Raw genomic sequence first — 19,420 nt, 5'->3', positions numbered from 1 at the left:
GCTATCCCTTTCCTCTTCATTGTTATGACAAAGCTGTAAGTCAGATACCTGCTCATTGTTTATCCGTTATTACGTGACAGAGAGTTTGAAGTTTTGAAAAAACCTAAACCAGAGAGTGCACATTTTGCAATACCTCATTCCTGGCACAGAGTTTTGCTAGACTGGACATCAGAATTGGAAATAAAAGGATAAGAATTGTGTTGCTGACATGCTATTGCCTACTGAGGATCCACACAACCAGCTTTGTCATACCTCAAAAAATTACATCCTAGTGAAACAAGGTTGGTCTGATGTCTGAAGCCCACCTTTGCAATATTTTGGTAAGCCAATCGGCTTTATCTATTCTAAGTGGCCTTTATCATAGCAATCTTTGTGGATCACATTTTGGTTTCTTTGGCAAAATTGAATGTGCGAATTGACATGATGTAGATGTAAATAAAATGGTTTCACTTCTACTTTTCACTAACACGACCGAAGAAAACATATTCTTAGGCTGAATCTAAGCACTACTTTATCAAATATTGCTTATGTTTTGAGATGCATTGTAATTTATATGTCCCTACAAAAGCCCAAATGTTGCTTTTTTTTTTCCATGTCTTTCTTATTGTTAATATTCTGTTCCTGTTTAGATCTAGCATTTTCAGTTCTCACACCTTTAGCGTAGCTATTTCAAGTAAATGAGAATAACCTACAGGAAAGAGTGCATCAATTTCACTGCAAAAATTTACAAAAATGCCATTAACATAAAGTACGAACTATGTGTTGACCTTGTTTTCAAAGGCCATATGAGTAATGCTGTTCTCCCACAAGACACATTTTAGCAACAGTGTTACACTACCTGACATTAATCTCCATTTCAGCATCATTAGGCTTAAAATACAATAATCTCTGGCAACTGCCATCTTGTAAGTGCTAATCTTTTTAAAGACTTGGTTCCAAGATGTCTCAGTCAGGGTTTATGACAGTGGGAGAGAGAGAGATAATGGGAACTGCAGATGCTGGAGATTCCAAGATAATAAAATGTGAGGCTGGATGAACACAGCAGGCCAAGCAGCATCTCAGGAGCACAAAAGCTGACGTTTCGGGCCTAGACCCTTCATCAGAGAGGGGGATGGGGGGAGGGAACTGGAATAAATAGGGAGAGAGGGGGAAGCGGACCGAAGATGGAGAGTAAAGAAGATAGGTGGAGAAGGTGTGGGTGGGGAGGTAGGGAGGGGATAGGTCAGTCCAGGGAAGACGGACAGGTCAAGGAGGTGGGATGAGGTTAGTAGGTAGCTGGGGGTGCGGCTTGGGGTGGGAGGGAGGGATGGGTGAGAGGAAGAACCGGTTAGGGAGGCAGAGACAGGTTGGACTGGTTTTGGGATGCAGTGGGTGGGGGGGAAGAGCTGGGCTGGTTGTGTGGTGCAGTGGGGGGAGGGGATGAACTGGGCTGGTTTAGGGATGCAGTGGGGGAAGGGGAGATTTTGAAATTGGTGAAGTCCACATTGATACCATATGGCTGCAGGGTTCCCAGGCGGAATATGAGTTGCTGTTCCTGCAACCTTCGGGTGGCATCATTGTGGCAGTGCAGGAGGCCCATGATGGACATGTCATCAAGAGAATGGGAGGGGGAGTGGAAATGGTTTGCGACTGGGAGGTGCAGTTGTTTGTTGCGAACTGAGCGGAGGTGTTCTGCAAAGCGGTCCCCAAGCCTCCGCTTGGTTTCCCCAATGTAGAGAAAGCCGCACCGGGTACAGTGGATGCAGTATACCAAATTGGCAGATGTGCAGGTGAACCTCTGCTTAATGTGGAATGTCATCTTGGGGCCTGGGATGGGGGTGAGGGAGGAGGTGTGGGGACAAGTGTAGCATTTCCTGCGGTTGCAGGGGAAGGTGCCGGGTGTGGTGGGGTTGGAGGGCAGTGTGGAGCGAACAAGGGAGTCACGGAGAGAGTGGTCTCTCCGGAAAGCAGACAGGGGTGGGGATGGAAAAATGTCTTGGGTGGTGGGGTCGGATTGTAAATGGCGGAAGTGTCGGAGGATAATGCGTTGTATCCGGAGGTTGGTAGGGTGGTGTTTGAGAACGAGGGGGATCCTCTTGGGGCGGTTGTGGCGGGGGCGGGGTGTGAGGGATGTGTCGCGGGAAATGCGGGAGACGCGGTCAAGGGCGTTCTCAATCACCGTGGGGGGGAAGTTGCGGTCCTTAAAGAACTTGGACATCTGGGATGTGCGGGAGTGGAATGTCTTATCGTGGGAGCAGATGCGGCGGAGGCGGAGGAATTGGGAATAGGGGATGGAATTTTTGCAGGAGGGTGGGTGGGAGGAGGTGTATTCTAGGTAGCTGTGGGAGTCGGTGGGCTTGAAATGGACATCAGTTACAAGCTGGTTGCCTGAGATGGAGACTGAGAGGTCCAGGAAGGTGAGGGATGTGCTGGAGATGGCCCAGGTGAACTGAAGGTTGGGGTGGAAGGTGTTGGTGAAGTGGATGAACTGTTCGAGCTCCTCTGGGGAGCAAGAGGCGGCGCCGATACAGTCATCAATGTACCGGAGGAAGAGGTGGGGTTTGGGGCCTGTGTAGGTGCGGAAGATGGACTGTTCCACGTAACCTACAAAGAGGCAGGCATAGCTGGGGCCCATGCGGGTGCCCATGGCCACCCCCTTAGTCTGTAGGAAGTGGGAGGAGTCAAAAGAGAAGTTGTTGAGTGTGAGGACGAGTTCCGCTAGGCGGATGAGAGTGTCGGTGGAGGGGGCCTGGTCGGGCCTGCGGGACAGGAAGAAGCGGAGGGCCTTGAGGCCATCTCCGTGCGGAATGCAGGTGTACAGGGACTGGACGTCCATGGTGAATATGAGGTGTTGGGGGCCAGGGAATTGGAAGTCCTGGAGGAGGTGGAGGGCGTGGGTGGTGTCACGGACATAGGTGGGGAGTTCCTGGACCAAAGGGGAGAAAATGGAGTCCAGATAGGTGGAGATGAGTTCGGTGGGGCAGGAGCAGGCTGAGACGATGGGTCGACCAGGGCAGGCAGGTTTGTGGATTTTGGGAAGGAGATAGAAACGGGCCGTGCGGGGTTGGGGAACAATGAGGTTGGAGGCTGTGGGCTTTATGACAGTGGGAGTTGATTCTTGTGTACCAGGAAAACAAGAAGAGACAACCTTATTCAAAACAGCAATATCTGCAAGACATCTTCTTTAAGTTTCGTTACGGTAAATTTTCAGACAGACAGCCTTGGTACCTCCCTCGCAAAAAGAAAAATAAACCGGCTTTCTGCCATAATAACATGATCTGAGGGAACGCACTTCTGGTACAGAATAAATGCATCTCTCACGTGCAGAAGCCACACTAATCAACTGCACTAGACATCAGCTACACCACTAAAGTCTGTCAGACACATGAAAGAAGCAGTTACAGTACTTGTGTTCTGTTTAGGAATGCCACTTTGCCTCAGATCGGATACACTTGTCTGCTTTTTGGCTGGCAGATTCTGCCATGGAGGCTGCTTAGACTTGGGTGACTGCACTGCGATGTTCAGGCGCAGAAGATGGGTTTTAATATATATATAAGAAAAGTGGAGAGAGAACAAACAATAACCATGTAATAGAATAATAAAGAGGCTGATGCACAGGCAAGCAATGAGGCATAAACATAAAATGCCTTAAAAAGAATGCACTTGGCTGAGTTGTACCAAGGCCATTGGCTCCAGGCATCCTCAGCAGTTCAATTAACAGCCCCCCACGATATAATGGACTATTGGTAAAAGAGCACTTTGAACAGATATATTAATGGAAATGTGAGTCTCAATGTAGCTGTTCAATTATTGTGAATACTTCAGACACAAGAATGGGCAAAGTAATAAAAAAACACACTTAAATGTGCAAATGGATGACCCGTATGGAACAACAGGCGAGCTAGAGCAGATTACAAGGCTACAACACCATTCAAAAAATGCAGCCAAAATGATAAACTGGCAACAGCCAGACTCAAGTGATTGATGCAAGTGATCAACCTTGGAATAAGTACAAAGGTAACACTACTTTTTAATATAACTTAAGACAGTACAAGAACTGCACAACAACTCATGTGGTTCAACATTGCCACCGCCTGAGCCATGTGACATATCACATTTACATGTCAGTGTACATATATTTTTCAACATATCTCACATCTTGTAATAAGAAATGTTAATACAATCCAGTAATTAGAGTGAAATTTATGCAATAATAAATGTAACCTTGACTGCTGTGATAAGATGATCACTACAACTGCTTATGGACAATAGTATTTGGACTCTAACCTACTTCTAGACCTTGAAGTAGTTTTCTGGATCTCAGAATGGTTTTAAAAACCATTTTCATTTTTTAAGTAAATTCAAATACAGAAAATGGTTGTTTCAGACAAAGCTGTATTTCACTGCAAATTGATCACTTCTTCATAGCTCAGCGATTGAGTTAGTTAGTTCTAGAGATTAACGCACACATTTGAGGATTCCTGAATTTGTACCTGGTGACTTCAGCTTGCTGATTCCTTTGAAGGGTCTCCATGCTGGACACCACACACTAACATATTGGAAACGCTCTGTTAGCACGAGCCACATTCATACACTGACATCCAACATGTGCCAGACTCTGAAACCCTTATGGCACATCTCCGATGCACTTACACTATGTTTCGGCACTTCTATACAGCACCTTAGGGTATTCTGGCAATAATCATTGAAATGCTGCAGTGAGGATACTATGCATTCAGGGACACAAACCCAGCTCACAGGCTGGACCACGCTGCATCTCTCGCATCTTTGCTCGCTATCATGGTGCTGACTTATTTTGAGCTCACAGCATCCCTACATTCTCTTGCAGTTTTGCATTTTGCACCCTGGACTAGATATTCCAGCCTTACTGTTTACATAGATAAAGACAGGAAGTTTCTCACAGTTGTCAGCAGACCTCAGGCAGGTCAAGGGAGATAGCCTTTGTTCATGTGATCCTGGCACAGAAAGACAATGGCAGTATCTGATACCAATCCAGGGGCTTGGATGCAACCAATCAGCTACGAGGTACTCAGAGTCAGATCCTCTCATATAAAGTGTGAGGAGCTAAATGTCAAGAAGTACACTGCCTATCCAAATGCTTTTGCCCTGTTGGGGCCTGTTTTCCTTTAGACATGGGTATCAAGAGAGAAGAAAGGGAGTGTTACAGCTGTCATTTTGTTAGACTGGGCAGGTGACCCGACTGAATGAGTAGACAGCACAAGGAGGACACAGGATTATTGGTATCGGGGTTCGGTGTGTTAGGGTGAGAAAGAGATGTTGAAGGCAATGCTGAGCATAGTACAATGTGGGACTTGGTGAGAGGTGGGTACAGCAGCAGATATATGGTGAGTGTAAGGTATTGGACAAAAGATCGTGGCACTTTTCCTGGCAGGTGGCCTTCTTCCTACATTGCTGGGCAATCCTCCAGAAACAGACTACTTGAACCTGGGTGAAACTTTGGACCAGGCTGGCATGGCCAGGTGTAGTGGCCTCCTCTGCTGGGTTTGGACAAAGAGGAAAATCAACAGTTCCAGACTGTCCAGCTGTATCTCCAGGGCCTTGCCTTGCATTCCAGGCACCATTTTCCCCATACCTGATGCAAATGTCAGAAACTGTGCAGGGAAACTCTGGACTGACAGTCCTTCACAAATTTCTCTAGGTTCATCTGATCAATACTCCAGTGCCGACGGACTCTAGCATGGAACATGCTCCTTCCCACCTCAAATGCAAAACCAGGGGCAACACTGAGAAATAGCAGCAGGGCGAGAAAGACAAAAACCTAATGAGTGTTATGGGTGACACTGCCATATCATATTTGTATAAATTTTTGATTTTGTTTTAAACATTTGTTTGTTTGAACCTCTGACTAGCCCTGACTGTAGCTGCGCCAGCATGATGTCTAAATTTACGTCCATCCAGCATATACCATGAATTAAGACCTAGCAAGAACTGCAGATGCTTCCACATGGGAAGCCAGAGATTACACAGTGTGGAGCTGGAGGGACACAGCAGGCCAGGCAGCATCCGAGGAGCAGGAAAGTTGAAGTTTCAGGTCAGGACCCTTCTTCAGACCCTTCTTTCTGAAGAAGGGTCCCAACCAGAAATGTCAACTTTCCTGCCCCTCTGATGCTGCCTGGCCTGCTGTGCTCATCCAGCTCTACACTGTTTTGTACCATGGATTAATGTCTTTTTTGAGAGACTGCTGTAGAATGTCAAAGCAAGAAGAACAAAGTGTACCTAAGGCAGTGAGTTCCATTGGTACCATTGCTCCCACCTCAGACAGACATTTGTATTTTCTCCCCAGTCTCTGTGGCATTGGCCCTGAATAAACTGGTCAACAATGTCTGGGCCAGGCATGTGTCGACCACATGGGAAGTCAATGTTTAAGGACTGCCAGGGACTGGGAAATCTACAGGTCTGTGTCCTGTACAGTGCATGGGTTCTGTATGTCATGTTCTTACCCTTTGAAGAGCTCACATCATTGCACCCTGTAACCCCTTCCCTCACAGCTTGAGACATTGAACCCATCCCCACTATAAGGAATAGCAACCAGTTTCTTTCACATCGGTGTGGTTTCCAGCTCAATGGAAAGTGACAGTGAATGCTCTTTGGGCAGTGGATTGCAGCCTCTGCCTCTGTGCATCACTGAAGTTGAAAACATCCAGCTCACCTTCCTGATAGTCCTTCCTACAGACCACACAGACTCCACGGCTCCGCACATAACCCATCCACATGAAGCCTACACCTGGCCACCCCTATTCCCCCGCCCATAGTCTGAGAGGTGACCATGCCAGGAGTAGTCATATGCCTTCTCCTCTTGAAATCAGGATGCTCCAGACCTTGGACCGACCAAGTTTCATCCATGCTTTATCATATCCACCCCCCCATACAAATACAGTTGCCCAACTGTCACAACTGATATTCCTTTATCCACTGAGCCTGAAGCACCCCATTCCTCACAAATAGATTCCTGATGCTTCTTCTAGTGGTAGCAACCCCACTTATTCCCACCCCATGCCCTCATCAGACTCCACAGGCACTGATTCCTTGGCTGACAACACCCAAATGGGACACTAACCATGGCCAATCCTCTGGATTGGTATCAGAGGCTGTCCTTGCCCTACTGTGCTGTATCCCCATGCCTGATGGGTATCTTCATGGACTTCAGTAAGGACTTGTTCCCTAAGACTTTGAGGCATGGCTGATTGTGGCTACCATGCAATGTGTTTACCGCGTATGCTATTGGTACATGGTACAGGCGAGAGACTGTACAGCAAGATGCAGACCCCCTTGACTCAGGACAGCAGACCAGCAAGGCAAGTTGTCTGGTGTGTGACCACACTAATGGGAATGGCATGGCAGGGCAGGACAGGGATGCTGGCAGGTTCTAAGTGACTGAGTGCTAAGAAAGTGAGCGAGCAGCCCTGAGATGCAGCCTGAGCCAATCTGTGAGCTTGCCACCTGTCCCTGCTGACAAAGTGTCCCGACAGCAGCCTTTCGCTGTCAGTATCTTGTGTGCCCTGAAAGGCGGGTGTCAACTTCCGAAGTGTCCTGCAAGGGAAAGGGAGTGATACCACGAGAATCTGAGGGCTTCGCCATTATCAGATTCCATTGTCTCTGCACAAGGGGTGTATATGGCTGGTGCCCTCTGATCATACTCTGAGATGCTACTATGTGGCGGCCAACATAGAAGTCCTTCATGACTAGCAGCTAAGTCACCAGGTTCTCATTCTGACTTCAATGTTCAGAATTCTTGGTGCTTAGTTTGCTCATGGTGAGTGGTAGGATAGAAAGTTGCATATTAATGAGGAGAGCTATGGCCTTAATGAGGTCTTTAATTAGCAATAATCCCCCTTTAAATGACAACTTGCTGCCTTGTGAGAATCTCATCTTGATGCCTCCAGCTTAGTTCAAAGTTGCAGTGAGTTACTCCCAATATCCCAATCAGCATTTCACACAATTTTCAAATTTCTCATCATTGCCCATGCTGTTGACAGGCTCACTATTAGGCTGATACTGAACAGAATCATAGTATGTTTTAAAACACAGGAGGAGGAACCCTTGAAGTCTACACTCAATCTCTGTAAGAGGAATCATATAGGCCCACTTCTCCACTCTTTTTTTCTGCAAGGCAACACCAGAAGTAATATTCTATTAAAGGTATAATGAGGGGCAGTTCATCAGTGATGCCTTACAGGTTATACATCAACGTACAAAGCACACTCAGCACTGTGGGCCATTCCGTTTTTGGCTCATGGGCCTTTACTCATTTCCTCAATGTCACTGGAGAATATCATACCGGCTATGTAGGACGTCACTGATCTGAAATGAGGTAATTCTAGTTTGTTATAGATTCCATTTCTAGTATGAACAAGAACTAAGGAAAAATATTGTGTAAAAGACTATTCAAGTGAATGCCAACATGCTAATCAGTTGTAAAGGGTATCACAGGCAAGTTTTGCCTTGTCATCACCCACAATCCAGCAGGGGTTACTGGGTAACAAGCAGGATGAGGAATTATGGGAGCTTTTGTCCCTCCCTAAGCCAGAATCGCTAAGACTATGGAAGCCCCGGAGAGGAGTCTGCTATCTGATTAAGATCAGTCCATTCAGAACGAATCCTGCAAGTAGCGGATCTTGTAACACCCGGTCTCAACGTCTTGCTGCCATGCTACGTAATGTAGTTATAGATGCCAATTTTTTAATCCCCAACATGGCCACCATCCTTAAAAATTTGGTTTTGCATCACAACCTGGTATTTCACATCTTCATCACAAAAGCCTGGCTGATGGTTTACCCAATAGCCAAGAGATGATTAAAATAATGGAAGCGCAGTGCTGTGACCTAGCTGAGGTCCAGGCTAATTTTCTACCTCAACAAAATGTGACAAAATCACCATCACCTGCCAATCCCCTTCCAAGGTATATAACTTGAAATCTTTGGATATTGGCAGATCAAGTCACAAATCCTTCAATTTGCCAATACCAATCTGACACCATTGTGGAAATAGCATCAGCACAAGTATGCAGCAGCATGAAGATCAAGCCCATTAACACCTTCTGAAGTGCACAGGAAAGGGAAATAATCTGAACTTGTCAGCATCTAATATATCCTCAGAATAACATTTTAGGAAGTGTATTTTTAAAAGTCTCAACCATTTCCTTTTACACTTTGGTCCCAAGTTACGGCAGATTAAGTATCACAATCGTAAAGGCATGGGTTCAAGTCCCACCCATTTCAGAGAAATGTAGTAATTTCTCTGAACAAGTTGATTAGAAATTATCTATAGCACTGAAGGTGTCTGGGATTTAAAAGACTTCTGTGATGATTTCCATTTTCCTGCTCATTCCTTACACTTTTACATTCAGGCAGCATGTTCCAGATCCAAACAACTCACTGTTAATAAGAAAAAAACTCATCTTACAGATTATCTTGCCTGTTAGCTTATCTCTGTTTACAGACTCTCAGGCTAACAGAAATAACTTTTCCTATCTATACTATCAAAACCATTCATTATTTTTGCTCCTTCATCTAATCTTGTTCCTCGTCCAGGATACTATTCTAGTAAAGCTTCTCTGTACTGTCAAGTCTATGATATCTTTGGTATTCAAAACTGATCAGCGGAGGGCTAACTCGGAATAGGATTTATAAAGACTTTGCACAGCTTTCATGCTTTTATACTGTAAGTGAAGCTTATAGGATCTCGTGTGTCATTTTAACTACTTCCTTACTTTATTCTGCCTCCTAGTCTTCTGTCCTTGAAACCCATTTAAAAATGTTCACTTTAATTACCATTAACTACTTTTGTTCTTCCCAGCAGCATGTATCCCTTATTGAGAACCATTTTTGAATTATATATCGCTGTTGCTGCGCACTTGCATTTTGATAAAAGCAGGAAACAATAATAAAGAAGTTTTGAAGATTTTCAAGAGTTTTATGTGGTTGTGTTAAGCTTAATGTGTTGAAAATTCTTTTGTAGAATATTTAAGCTTCAACAATTCAAATAAAACATGGCAATGAAGGAACTAAAGGAACATTACACAACGTTGACAGGAAACAATTTATTGAAAGGAAATTAGACATATGCAATTAATCTCATCAATGTGTCAGTTTGAGTTAGCACTGATTAATACATTGGATGCTCTTATTTGTGTTGATAACCATCTAAATATGATTTGATAGCATTTTCAGTTTTTCACCAATTAGTACATCCAAGTAATGTTCTTCCTCCACATTATTTAACAATACACTTTTTATTATGTATTCACATTTACTGTTTTTAGCTCCAATGTGTTTCACCTTATATTCCTCATGAGATTACATTAATATGCCTAGCTGTTAAATCTCTGCAGATCTTGTTCAATTATACATCTCCCTGTTTATCCTATTTACCAATAACATTACAGTTACACCTAAGCTTCAATAATCTTCATATTATTCTTTGGGTAGACCAAATCATTTCACAAAATCTTGGCAAATTTAATGCTCATGGCTATCTAATTTATATTCATAAATGTGTCATCAACATACACCACTAATTTATTATGAAATTTACAATTCTGTCTCAACGCTAAAATTTTTAATTTTAGTCACAAGCCTTATACAAAGGAGCTTATTAATTGTGATCTGTAATTAAAGTTGTTACCATATGAGCGAACTCAGTTACATAAAGGATTACATTTTTTTCTCAGCTGTGACACTGATCTTTCAAAATTTTTGATCTGGCATGATTTATTTCCTTGGATAAGGATACCAATCATTTTCAAACTACAAAAAGGTGTCAATTTAACTTGCAGTATCTTAATGTGGACCTTTGTTTAAAGATTGCTTTTGACTGGTTAAATTTCCCAGTTTGGCATTTGTGCCATTAGATCCTCTTGATCTTTATCCCAATAAGTTCTCATCAAGATATCTGGCACTTGAACAGCAATTCAGGTAAATATCAATTCTCAGTTGAAAAATGGATCCATCATTTTAGTCTCTTCTTGAAGCAACTGTCAATTGATTTTCTCCTCACCAGTAGGAGTAAAATTAACACTTTTGAAGTTTACTTTTGTCAGGAGGAAGTAGATTACCACTACCTAATTTTTCAGTCCAGGTTTATTCTGCAATGTAGCAACTGACAACTCAGTTTAGTTTCTCTTGCTTAAATCCAGTGTTATCAAAAACGATTAACAAAATTGGACTGGCTACAGTACAACTGTGTCTCAGTTCCTCTGAAATATGGCTTTTTCTGTCACTTATCAATGTGCCACTTGAAAACGCTTATTTCCTTTTGAGATGATTACACTTGTTCCTTTATCACATACTTTACTTAAAGATAATCCTAATGAATGCTTTCTCTCTCTAAATACAATTATTTGCTCAAAAATTTAAACCTAATCCTTTCCATTCCGTCTTTGAAGTCCCAACACCTCAATCCTCTTCTGTGAGTGCAATAGTTAATGGGTCTTTGTCCAGTTACATGTGGACTTTCACTGTCATTAACTTCCATCAGAAATTGGATACACACCGTTGGGCCACATCGGCTGAAGGAAAGATTACTAAAAGAAAGAAATGCTTGCTTTCATAATTTCATGATCATCAGCCGTTTTAAAATTCTTTAAAACATATGAAGTACTTTGTTGACGTACAATCATTACTGCAACATACCACCTAATTCAAGTTCAGCCAACCCAAATACAGAAACAAGGATGGCACCCAGAAAATTGGCCTTTTTTAATCATGATGATTGATGGACAGGTGGTGACCTAAATATTGCTTATAACTCCTTTGTTTTTGTGCAAGTGCTATGAGCTCTTTGACATCTATCCTTGCAGAAATGAATGTCACGTCTAACAGTGTAGTATGTCCTCAGCACTGCATTCGACTGTCAGCCCTGATTGTTTTTGTGTACAGATCAGGCTGTCCCAAGCCTATTCCACAAAACAGCAATGTGCCTTCTGTTTATAAGCATAATGTGAGGCATTTTGAATAAAGAACAGCACTTTGCATTTGCTTGAATGCAAGTCAAACAAATAACCATCAATCTCCTCCAGTACAGGACAGGATCTGAGAGACAGTTAGTGTCAGGCACTGAATTATTTTAAAGAGGTGTAACTATCAACCAATGCATCTATCCAATTACCTGGTTCTTTTCCACTGGCTGCTTGAAATGACAAAACAGTGCAGAAAGAAGAGAAAGTAAATTAGCCAATGGTTGAAAAAAAATTAAATCCACATAAGCTATTTATTTAACAAGGCTCCACAAGGGACTAGAGGAAGAAAGCAGCCTCGTAAAAGGTATTCTGTTCTGGGAGAAGATCCCGTGAGGCAGATTAATGCAATGGATTGAAGAAGATTCTGCAGTTCACCAACTGAAATTGCAATGAAGCAATATGAATTTTCAGAAGCTTGGGTTAGTTCAATGGGAAGCAAAACTTGTGACAAAGTGTTCGGTTCACAATCTCAATTGGTTCTCCGTGCCACGTGGGCAACTATATCAAAACATACCAACCTTCTATTTTGGCATACTCTGAGAGGTGAGAGTAATTGATCAAAGCAGCCCTCTCTAGACATTTTCGTACTACTTTCTTGACATCTTCAGGTGGCACAGGAGTGGCTATGTCTTTCATCAGAACCTTTATCAAAGGAAATAAGCAAATGGAAAATGAATGTAATTCCTCACATGATATCTTTTCTCCTAACATCCCCACCCACTTTTCATAGGATCCTTACAGTGTGGAAGTGGGCCATTCAGCCTGTTGAGTACACACTGACCCTCCGAAGTGCATTTCACTCAGACCCACCTCCCATCCCTACCCCCATCCCTGTAACCCGCATTTCCTATGGCTAATCCACCTAACTTGCACATTCCTGACCACTACAGGGCAATTTTAGCATGGCCAATCTTCATAACCTGCACATATTTGGACTGTGGGAGGAAACTGGAGCACTTGGAGGAAACTCACACAGCCACAGGAAATGTGCAAGCTCCACACAGCCAGTCACCCAAGAGTGGAATGTCCTTCATGCTTTTCAAAAGGCTGATCTGTGCTGAATTCTTTCTTCGGACTTGTCCACAGGCTGCTACCGAAAGTATATGTGTGAAAATTATCTGAAGCCAGAATTAGTCTTGGTTGTGATGTCCACTGCAACTGAACAACTTATATAACCTGGATAGTAAATGGCAATATTAACAAATTGACTATAGGCATGAAAGTAGTGGAGTCCACCTGGTGTTCATGAATATGTTCACTCTGTATTGTGTAACGCTAGTAAGAAAGGAGGGAACACAGTTGGGAGAAAAATACCCTTAAAGGCTTAGAGTCCATAGAGACATGGCACTCCTATCACTGTCCTATATTATGAATAAATTACTAACATTATAATTTTAACGTACGAATACAGCCCAGGTGCATCTTGAAATGTGAAACACGGATTATCACCATTCTCAATAAAAAAAAACTTTGGATGCGAGAGATCTGATATAAAAAAATCAATAAGTGCTCAAGAAACTCAGTATTTATGAAGACAGTCGTATTAGACTTGGAAATTTAACCTTGTTTTCTCTCTCTACAGATGCTGTTACATGCCAAAGATGGAAGAGCCCAGCAAGTCAGTGTAACAGATAAGACTGACACTTTCGCAGCAATCTTCAGCCAGAAGTGCCGAATTGATGATCCATCTCAGCCTTCTCCAGTGGTCCCCATCATTATAGATACCAGTCTTCAGCCAATTTGATTCACTCCACATGATATCAAGAAACAGTTGGAGGTACTGTACTGTGTAAAGGCTACAGACTCTGACAACATTCTGGCAATTATACTGAAGACTTCTGCTCCAGAACTCGCCTCTCCCCAGCCAAGCTGTTCCAGTATAGTTACAACACTAGGCATCTACCTAACAATGTGGAAAATTGCCCAACTATGTCCGGTACATTAAAAAGCAGGACAAATCCAACCCAGCCAATTACCGCCCCATCAGTTTCCTCCCGATCATCAGTAAAGTGATGGAAGGTGTCATTAACAGTGCTATCAAGCAGCACCTGCTCAGAAATGACCTGCTCAGTGATGCTTAGTTTGGGTTCCACCAGGGCCACTCAGCTCCTGCCTCATTACAGCCTTGGTTCGAACAAAATAGCTGAATTCCAGAGGTGAGTTAAGAGTCACAGCCGTTGACATCAAGGCTGTGCTTGATGGAGTGTGGCATCAAGAAGCCCTAGCAAAACTGGAATAAATGGGTATCAGGGACAAACACACTGGTGGTTAGAGCCATATAGAGACACATAGGCCATGGTTGTTGGAGGTCAGTTATCTCAACTTCAGGACATATCTGCGGAAGTTCATCAGGATAGTGTCCTAGGCACAATCATCTTCAGCTGCTTTATCAATGCCCTTTACTCCATCATAACATCAGAAGTAGGGATGTTTACTGATGATTGTACAACATTCAGCACTATTCGCGACTCCTCAGTTACTGAAGCAGTCTGCGCCCAAATGCAACAAGATCTGGACAATATCCAGGCTTGGGCTGACATGTAGCAAGTGACGTTTGTGCCTCACAAATGCCAGGCTATGACCATCACCAATAAGAGACAATCTAACCACCACTCCTTGACATTGAATAGTGTTACCATCACTGAATTTCCCACTATCAACATCCTGGAAGTTATCATTAGTCATTAACTCAACTGAAATCACCACCTAAATGCAGTGGCTACTTGAGAAGATCAGAGGCCAGGAATTCTATGGCGAGTAACTCACCACTTGACTCCCGAAAGTCTATCTACCATCTACAAGGCACAAGTCAGGAGTGTGATGGAATACTCCCCTCTTGCCTGAATGAGTGCAGTCCCAACAACACTCAAGAAGCTTGACACCATCCAGGTCAAAGCAGCCGCTTGATTGGCACTACATCCACAAGCATCCACTCCCTCCATCACTGATGCTCAGTAGCAGCAGTCTGTACTATCTACATGATGCACTGCAGAAATTCACCAAAGACCCTCAGACAGCACCTTCCAAACCCTGTGACCACTTTCATCTTGAATGACAAGGGCAGCAGATACATGGGAACGCCGCCACCTCCAAGTTCCCCTCCAAGCCACTCACAATCCTGACTGGAAATATATTGCTGTTTCTTCATTGCTGTTCAGTCCAAATCCTGGAATTGTCTCCCTAATGGCATTGTGGGTCACGCACAGCAGGAGGACTACAGCAGTTCAAGAAGCCAGTTCACCACCACCTTCTGAAGGGTAACCAAGGATGGGCAGTAAATGCTGGCCAGTTAGTGATGCCAAGTCCCACAAATGAATTAGTACTAAAAAATTAAAAGATCTGTTGAGGTCCTTTGGCTTTCCATTGTAATAATTTGATTACGGCTGTTTGACAGTGAAAAGGAGGTCAGTTATATGAATGAACTTTTTATAAGAATAACAGAAACTGAGCAACTAATTATTGCTACGGAGATAGTAGGAACTGCCAATGCTGGAGAATCTGAGATAACACGGTGTGAAGCTGGATGAACACAGCAGGCCAAGCAGCATCAGAGGAGCAGGGAAGCTTGACTTTTCAGGTTGGGACCCTTCTTCAGAAGAAGGGTCCCAACCCGAAACGTCAAGCTTTCCTGCTCCACTGATGCTGCTTGGCCTGCTGTTTTCATCCAGCTTCACGCCGTGTTAACTAATTATTGCTCCCTGCCTTTAAGAAATGTACAGTATCTCATTTGAAACTGAACAGCATTTAAGTTCCACAAGGGTATTTTTCACCCATACTTTTAACATAAATCCACTCTTCATGAAGGTGGCAGGTGCAAAACAGCAAGGACAGTGGCTCAGCAGCTAACATTGCTGCCTTACAGTGGCAAGGACCTGGGTTGAATCCCAGTCTTCGGTAAATGTCTGTGTGGAGTTTGCAAATTCTCCCTGTGGACTGTGGGAGGAAACCCGTGCAGACAAAGATGTGCAGGTTAGGTGGATTGGCCATGCTAAATTGCCCATAGTATCCTGTTATGTATGGTTCAGTGAATTAAACAAAAGAGATGGGAACATTCCACTGATGCCATGTTGGACTTGAAATATTAAATGCATTTCTCTCTCCACACTTGCTGATTCTGAGTATTCCTACCACTTTATGCTTCTATTTCTCCCAAGTACAGTACGTCTTTACGTTAGTTTTAATAACCATTAATACCACACTGATTTTAAAAAAAAGCCCCTTTTTTAATGAAACCATTAAGCTTCCTAATCTCTGTGCTGGTGACGGTAATCTGATCCATGTTCATCCATTTCTTAAAGCTGCATTTTCATCTTTGCTTTACACTTTTTATTTGTAATCATAATGTCTTCTGCTTAAATTATGTACACGTTAGACGTGTTTACTTGGATTTCATTTTTCCAAGCACAGCAAAAAATTAAAGACGTCCCTTTTTTTAGGTGAAGAGTCACAGGGTAATCAGTTTATCATCACATATTACTCTGCACCTAACAAATTACCTAAAAGTGCTTTAGGTACTGTATATAAAAAAAACACAGTTCTCAACAGGCTGTATCTGCTGCCACCCCAGATACAATAAAAAAAAACCCAGCAAATGCTTGAAAAGAACTGAATGAAAGAGTATATTGGTAAATGTGAAACAGATCTTGTGCAAAGCAGATTTTTTAAAAAAAGAATTCAAACAATCTTTTTTATTGTGCATGTGCATACACATGCACAGAATGAGAAAGATCAAAAACGGGCATGTGCAGTTGATATTTATCAGCGGATTGTTGGTGTCTGCAAACACTTTGTTCTCAAAATGTCTCATCAATGTCAAAGAGTGTGTTCAAATGATCTTTCCTCATGTGTGAGTTCTACCCTTGCGATGCATCCAATTTTCAATTGCAACATTGCGCTGATGATTTTTGAGGCCTGACCAGTGTTATCTACGTACAATGATTCTGCTTATTGACAAAGATATTAAAGCCTCTTGACTACATCCATACTTTTTATTGTAATTGCATCTGCTAGCTAAAACAAATTAATTGTTCACAGCTCCTCCTTAATGGTCAAAATAATGAAAATCCCCACCGAATTGCAGCAAACAGTACCAAAGCTACTTATTTCATTACAAAATGGTTTCTTTCGAGTACTTTTGGACACCACATGTTTACTTGTCATTGCTTGGGCTGACAAACTGAAAATGGCACCTATCGCATGCCCTGAATTTGATGTTTGAAATCACTGGTAAAACAGAAATTTCTGAACTTAGTTGAAGAATAATCTGGCCAAAGAATGTTACTTTACTGTGTATAAACAATAGCTGGAAGTAAAAAAAGTTTTAATTCATGAAGCATACTTGCTTATCTACTGATTCAAATCTTTCCAAATACATTTGGATGGCAAAGAGAACTAACGATGGTGTCATGAAACACAAATTCCACCACAGTTGTAGTAAGTTGCTTTGCATGAAAGGAACAAATCTTGGCGTCTACATGACTTCCAAACCACCTCCAGTAAGCGACATGTAACAAAGGGGAAAGACATTAAAACAATTCCAATTATTATGAATACACTTCCATTATAATTTGAACATACCCTTTCAAGCAAAGAGAGCGTGGCTTTTAGTGCACCTTCTGGTCGTCCAAATGGAAAACAGTACCTAGGACATGAATGGAAAATTTGGAGATCTTTAAAGTTAAACAAAAATAGCGTACAATTCTATGTAACAAGTTATGGTGGACCTTAAAAAGGGCTTGATAAGTGTACACAATCATATCAATATATAATCAGCTGTACCAGCACTAAATCAGTCAAGATCAAACTGGATGTGTCAAAGAGCAGGCACCTTATCTTTTGATTGGGAACGTTTCAGTTTTGGATTCAACACCAAGTTCAAAAATGTTAAATCATTATTCTTGCCCATTTTGTTTTTTTTTGCTTGAAGGTTTGAAATTTCTCTCTTATTTCCTTTATTTTGCTTTCACACAGCAGCTGTTCAGAATCCTGCATTCTCAATGCAACAAGACCTATCTTTCATTTCTTCACCTGTGCCACAATCACGCTTTCAAGCCAGGAAATCTTTTGCAAGCTTCTTGCCTTTCAGACTATCACAGAATCCTCTTTGTACATTTTTCTACTCTTTCCTCTACTTGCTCAAACCTTTCCCAGTCCAAATGGAAGGTCACCACTGAAATCTTTGCTCTTTTTCTCTCCCGACTGAGCTGCCAGACCTGTTGAGTATTTCCAGAATTATCCACTCTTATTCCAGATGTCCAATATCAGGAAATGTTTTGCTTTTGTTTTAAATTTAGTTATGCATGTATATTGCACAACTCCTTTTTATATTAAATTTTAAAGAGCTAAAGAGAAGTGACCTGCATTTTAATTGCTACTTTTACAACGTCACAATATCTGCAAGCTATTTGCAGCCAATTATCTAATTTTGAAGTATAGTCACTGTTGTATTTTGGGAAATGTAGCAGCCAATATGTAAAGTAATCTCCTACAAACAACACGATAATGATCAGATAATCTTCTTATGCTGTAACATGGATTGAAGAATAAACATTGGCCAAGGCACTGGGGAATAACCAGTATTCTCTTCTTCAAAAAATGCTTACAGGATGCTTTGCATCCAGCCAAGATTGCAGATAGGGCCTCGTTTAATATCTTGTTGCAAAAATAGCTCCAAGAAAAATACAGCACCCCCTCAGTTTCACAGCCTGGACTTTAGTGCGCAAGTTTCTAATTTGAACCCACTACCTTTTGACTCAGAGGTGAGTGAGTGAATGGTTGATCCATTACTAACATTGTAAATGACAATTTTAGTGAATGCATTGTGGCACAAAGCTGGGCGATAATTTTCTGTAATGGTCTAATTGAAGCAGCTACATCCTAGCAGTCAGGTTAGAATCATGCACCTGAAAATGATGTAAATATGAAACTTTCAAAAGTTACAGTCTTCAAAGGTTAACCAGTGCTATGGCATCTCAATACAGTTCAGCTACTGACAAGTTCTACATTCAGTCTTCACATACAATCAAACCTTAAACTCTTGTTCATCAACACAAGTTAACCATTAGCAGTTCTTCTACATTTGACCCTTTTCCAGATGTAATATTGACATTGTTGTGCCTACACGACAAATTCAGCACTCTTAACGGGACGCTATACTTGCAGGGAGTGGCAATGAGAATGGAAGCATCAGTATTGTATTCCTATTTCTGACCTATGTTCTCTTCGATTGTAGTTCTGTTGGAAGTGCGAGATCAGTGCTTAACACCATTGAATCAATCATCAAGTGTTTGACAGTCAGTTCAATGAATCAAACCCGTTTTGGAATTTTTTTGGAATTTCCAATATCTAAAATGGACTTTGGGATCTGGGATGCAAGAGGAGGTAGAAAAATCACATTTGCTTAAACTTAATTATTTTATGAGAAAATAAAATTAAAGTAGATTG

General features: G+C 42.2%; 1 protein-coding gene across 17 annotated transcripts in view; it reads right to left on the bottom strand.

Moving 5' to 3' along the window:
* Positions 1 to 19,420, bottom strand: part of cadps2 (Ca++-dependent secretion activator 2) — a 607,285-nt gene that overhangs the window by 153,289 nt on the left and 434,576 nt on the right. For 9 of the 17 annotated variants that reach the window (XM_059652338.1, XM_059652341.1, XM_059652344.1 and 6 more), the window contains exons 15-18: positions 17,555 to 17,618; positions 12,496 to 12,619; positions 12,127 to 12,147; positions 3,387 to 3,491 (exon numbers count right to left, since the gene is read on the bottom strand). In XM_059652338.1, coding sequence (XP_059508321.1) covers positions 3,387 to 3,491; positions 12,127 to 12,147; positions 12,496 to 12,619; positions 17,555 to 17,618 — 314 coding nt within the window. The remainder of the gene's footprint in view (positions 1 to 3,386; positions 3,492 to 12,126; positions 12,148 to 12,495; positions 12,620 to 17,554; positions 17,619 to 19,420) is intronic. The other 8 variants (XM_059652348.1, XM_059652352.1, XM_059652350.1 and 5 more) reach the window with 4 other exon arrangements.

This window comes from Stegostoma tigrinum, chromosome 18, assembly GCF_030684315.1.
Source record: "Stegostoma tigrinum isolate sSteTig4 chromosome 18, sSteTig4.hap1, whole genome shotgun sequence".
Classification (NCBI taxonomy): Eukaryota; Metazoa; Chordata; class Chondrichthyes; order Orectolobiformes; family Stegostomatidae; genus Stegostoma; species Stegostoma tigrinum.
Note: the sequence above shows the minus strand (reverse complement) of the source record. Positions and strands in the feature narration are given on the sequence as shown.